This window comes from Choloepus didactylus, assembly GCF_015220235.1.
Source record: "Choloepus didactylus isolate mChoDid1 chromosome 25 unlocalized genomic scaffold, mChoDid1.pri SUPER_25_unloc2, whole genome shotgun sequence".
Lineage (NCBI taxonomy): Eukaryota > Metazoa > Chordata > Mammalia > Pilosa > Megalonychidae > Choloepus > Choloepus didactylus.
The window spans coordinates 2,002-5,338 of NW_023637607.1; the positions used below are offsets into that span (position 1 = coordinate 2,002).

Consider the following 3,337-nt stretch of genomic DNA (forward strand, 5'->3'; position numbering starts at 1 on the left):
GTTTTCTCAGTAAATGCTACCCTCAACCAGCCTCTCTCCACAAAATACACAAATAGGTAAGAGGGTGCTGCTTGAAATAACAGAAACTTATCTGCTGACACACAGCAGAATACAGCTCCATGAAGCATTCTGAAGTGATCAGAACAAATCCAAACCATGCATGGTGGCATTAAGAAAAATATCACCTTAAAAAGTTTTGGGGAGATGGTGTTTTACACAGCCATAGGTAGTTGATACAATAACCCATGTGAACAGAGTTCAAGACAGCATAATCTGCTGCTAATTATTTTGGGGATTACTTCAGAAATTTAAACAGTGCATTCATTACCACCTACATTATATTTGTTTTCAGATAAGTGTAATAAAAATAGACAACTTTGATATTCCATTCTGTGTAAAGAGTAGATTTTAATAGACTTGCAGGATTGTTCAGGATTTACTTGTGTCCTGACTCAGAACACTCCATTCCCAGGAGAATGATAGGGAAGGATTTCAAGTTCCTGTCTAATTAAACTTTTGTCATTGTGTTATACGGAATTTATAATTTAAAGTCTATAAATTTGCATGATAGTGCCAATACATAAACTGTGCACTAACAAAAGCTTCAACATTTATGATAAATTTAGAAAAGGGTAGATGTTTTGATTACAGGAAAGGAAAGAAACATACATTTTCCATTAATAATATGAAACACATAACCTAGTCTTGAATCCATATGCATACAACATCTTGCATAAGGAAACCAAGAATTCTTAATTAATTTGTAGCAATAAATCATCTAAAACAATTCTGTCATTACTAATATGTTGAATGATTTAAAGTTTTCCTTTCACATATTTAATATCATAATTGACTCTAAGATAGGCTCTGATCCCAGAAATTTCAAACATTCCTACTTTTTGTTTCTGAGGCTTTGACCCCTGAAATCAAAGGACTTTTTTGACCCCACAACTAATAATATTTTATGGCTTTCCAGTAAGGAATCTTTTCAGAGCCCTCTTTATGTCTTTATTCCTCAAACTGTAGATGAAAGGGTTCAACATGGGTATCAACACAGTATACATCACTGATGCTGGTGCACTTGCATGTGCATTATGTGTCACAAAGGATCTTATATACACAGTTAAAACAGAACAGTAAAATAAGGAGACAACTGTGAGGTGAGACAAACAAGTGGAAAATGCTTTATATTTCCCCACAGCTGATGAAATTTCATGTATGGAGGAAACAATCTTAGAATATGAGAAAATGATGCCAATGAATGGCCCTCCACCCAGCAGTCCAGATAAAAGGTACATCACTATGTCATTGAGGAAAGTGTCGGAACAGGCAAGTTGGACAATCTGATTATATTCACAGAAAAAGTGGTGGATTTCCAAGGGTTGACAAAAGGAAAGCCGCAAAACAAGTGAGCTTTCTAAAATTGAATACAAGACACTTATAATCCAGGACCCCAAAATGAGCAAGACACAGAGCCAAGGGTTCATGGTGATCATGTAGTGCAGCGGGTAGCAGATGGCAACATAGCGGTCATAAGCCATCACGGTCAGGATGAGGTCCTCCAACCCTGCAAAGTGTAGGAAAAAGTACATCTGGGTGAGGCAGCCTACATAGGAAATGACTTTCCTCTGTGTCTGGATATTCACCAACATCTTTGGGATGGTGGTTGTGGTAAAACAGATGTCTACAAAGGACAAATTAGAGAGGAAGAAGTACATGGGTGTGTGGAGGTTGGAGTCAGTGATGGTGGCCAGGATGATGAGCAGGTTCCCAGAGATGGTGACCAGGTACATGCACAGGAAGACACCAAATAGGAAGGACTGCAATTCTGGTTTCTCTGATATTCCCAGAAGAAGAAATTCTAGAATTCGTGTTTCATTCCCTGTTTCCATGTAGTTGATGTGACTATTCAGAACTGGAGAAAGGACATGACTAGTTTTCAATCGGTCATTGCTAACCAATCAATAATTTACATTTTGCAGGCAAGATATTATTAATTCCTAGATTTTAATTATACACCTGGTTCCCTATCAGAAGATCCTTTGAGCAATCTCACAAAAAATTCCTGTCACACTTTCAGATAATTCTCCAAACTGTCATGCACTCTATTTTTTTTTATGAAAAATTCCTTCATTCATTGGAGGAGTGTTTATTTAGTTCTTACTATGTGCCAGCCAATGTTTAGCAAAGGGTGTACTGTGTGAAAATAAAATTGTCTACAATCTGCTCATGGAGTAGAATATAAGCAAATAAGCACACACTCTTGTAATTCCATATTAATACAAGTGCTGCAAGGAGAAGAGAGTAAGTTAAAGTAAAGAGAGAGAGTGTGTGTGAAGATGCCAGGCTATTTACCCTACCATGTTCAGGCAAAACCCTAATACAAGTTGATATTTGAACAAAGACTTCATATAAATGAAGGTTTGATCTCTTAGGATATCGTGAGAAGTGTGTACTTTTCAGAGGGAATGTCCAGGGCGAAGGCTCTAAGGAAAGGCAGTGTTTAGGATGTACAAGTTCAACAAGTACAAGTGTCACAGGGAGATGATAAGAGGGAGAGTGATATGAGATGATGTAAAGAAGGTTGAAAAGTGAGGAGGTCTCACTGATGCTGTAACTTAAAACACAGAGGGTTCCCTAACCATCTGTTGCACATCTTGCACTTTATTAATCAGTTACAAATATAGCCCCTGAAATTAATTGAGTTACTCCTAATTCCTAACTGATATGTTTGCATTTGGACTCTGTTTTATATGATGCAAATAGTGGAATTTATGAGCTTTGATATCACTACTTTTTGGACTGTCACACCCCAAGAAACACACACACACACAAACACACATCCCATAGGCACAGGACTCCCCAGCCTCCAGAAGCCCTGTTAATACCATCTTCTTCTCATGCACATCCACAGTCATCAGACCTAGAGTAAATACAATGCAAGTTGATGACATCAAATTATCTATTCTGAAAGCACCTAGAAATTGAAACATGATATTGAATTTGGCAAAACCCCAGTGGGCATGTAAACCAGAAGTTTAATTTTGATAGTCATTTACTTCCCTGTGTTTAAAGAAACAAAAATCGGCTTAAAAAGCAGAGAGACAGGATGATGAAATGGAATCAAGGGAACATCTAAGATATATGTGCAGGTCTTCACTGAGACTGTTTTGAAAGAAACCTACCTGGGTTCTGGTGACATTCCAACCATGATATATCCCCTTGATGACCAGAAAAAAATAATAAAAGAGCAAAAACAATTTACCCAAAGAAAAGTGATGAGATCTTTTCACAAAACCAAGACACTAAGCAGTTTGAACACCCCAAGAGTAAAATG

At 37.4% G+C, this 3,337-nt stretch overlaps 1 protein-coding gene across 1 annotated transcript; it reads right to left on the reverse strand.

Moving 5' to 3' along the window:
- Positions 1-962: 962 nt before the first annotated feature.
- LOC119525640 (olfactory receptor 7A10-like) lies at positions 963-1,892 on the reverse strand. The gene has a single exon (XM_037824458.1). The coding sequence runs from the start codon at positions 1,890-1,892 to the stop codon at positions 963-965; it is 930 nt and encodes a 309-aa protein (XP_037680386.1).
- Between the last annotated feature and the right edge of the window lie 1,445 nt (positions 1,893-3,337).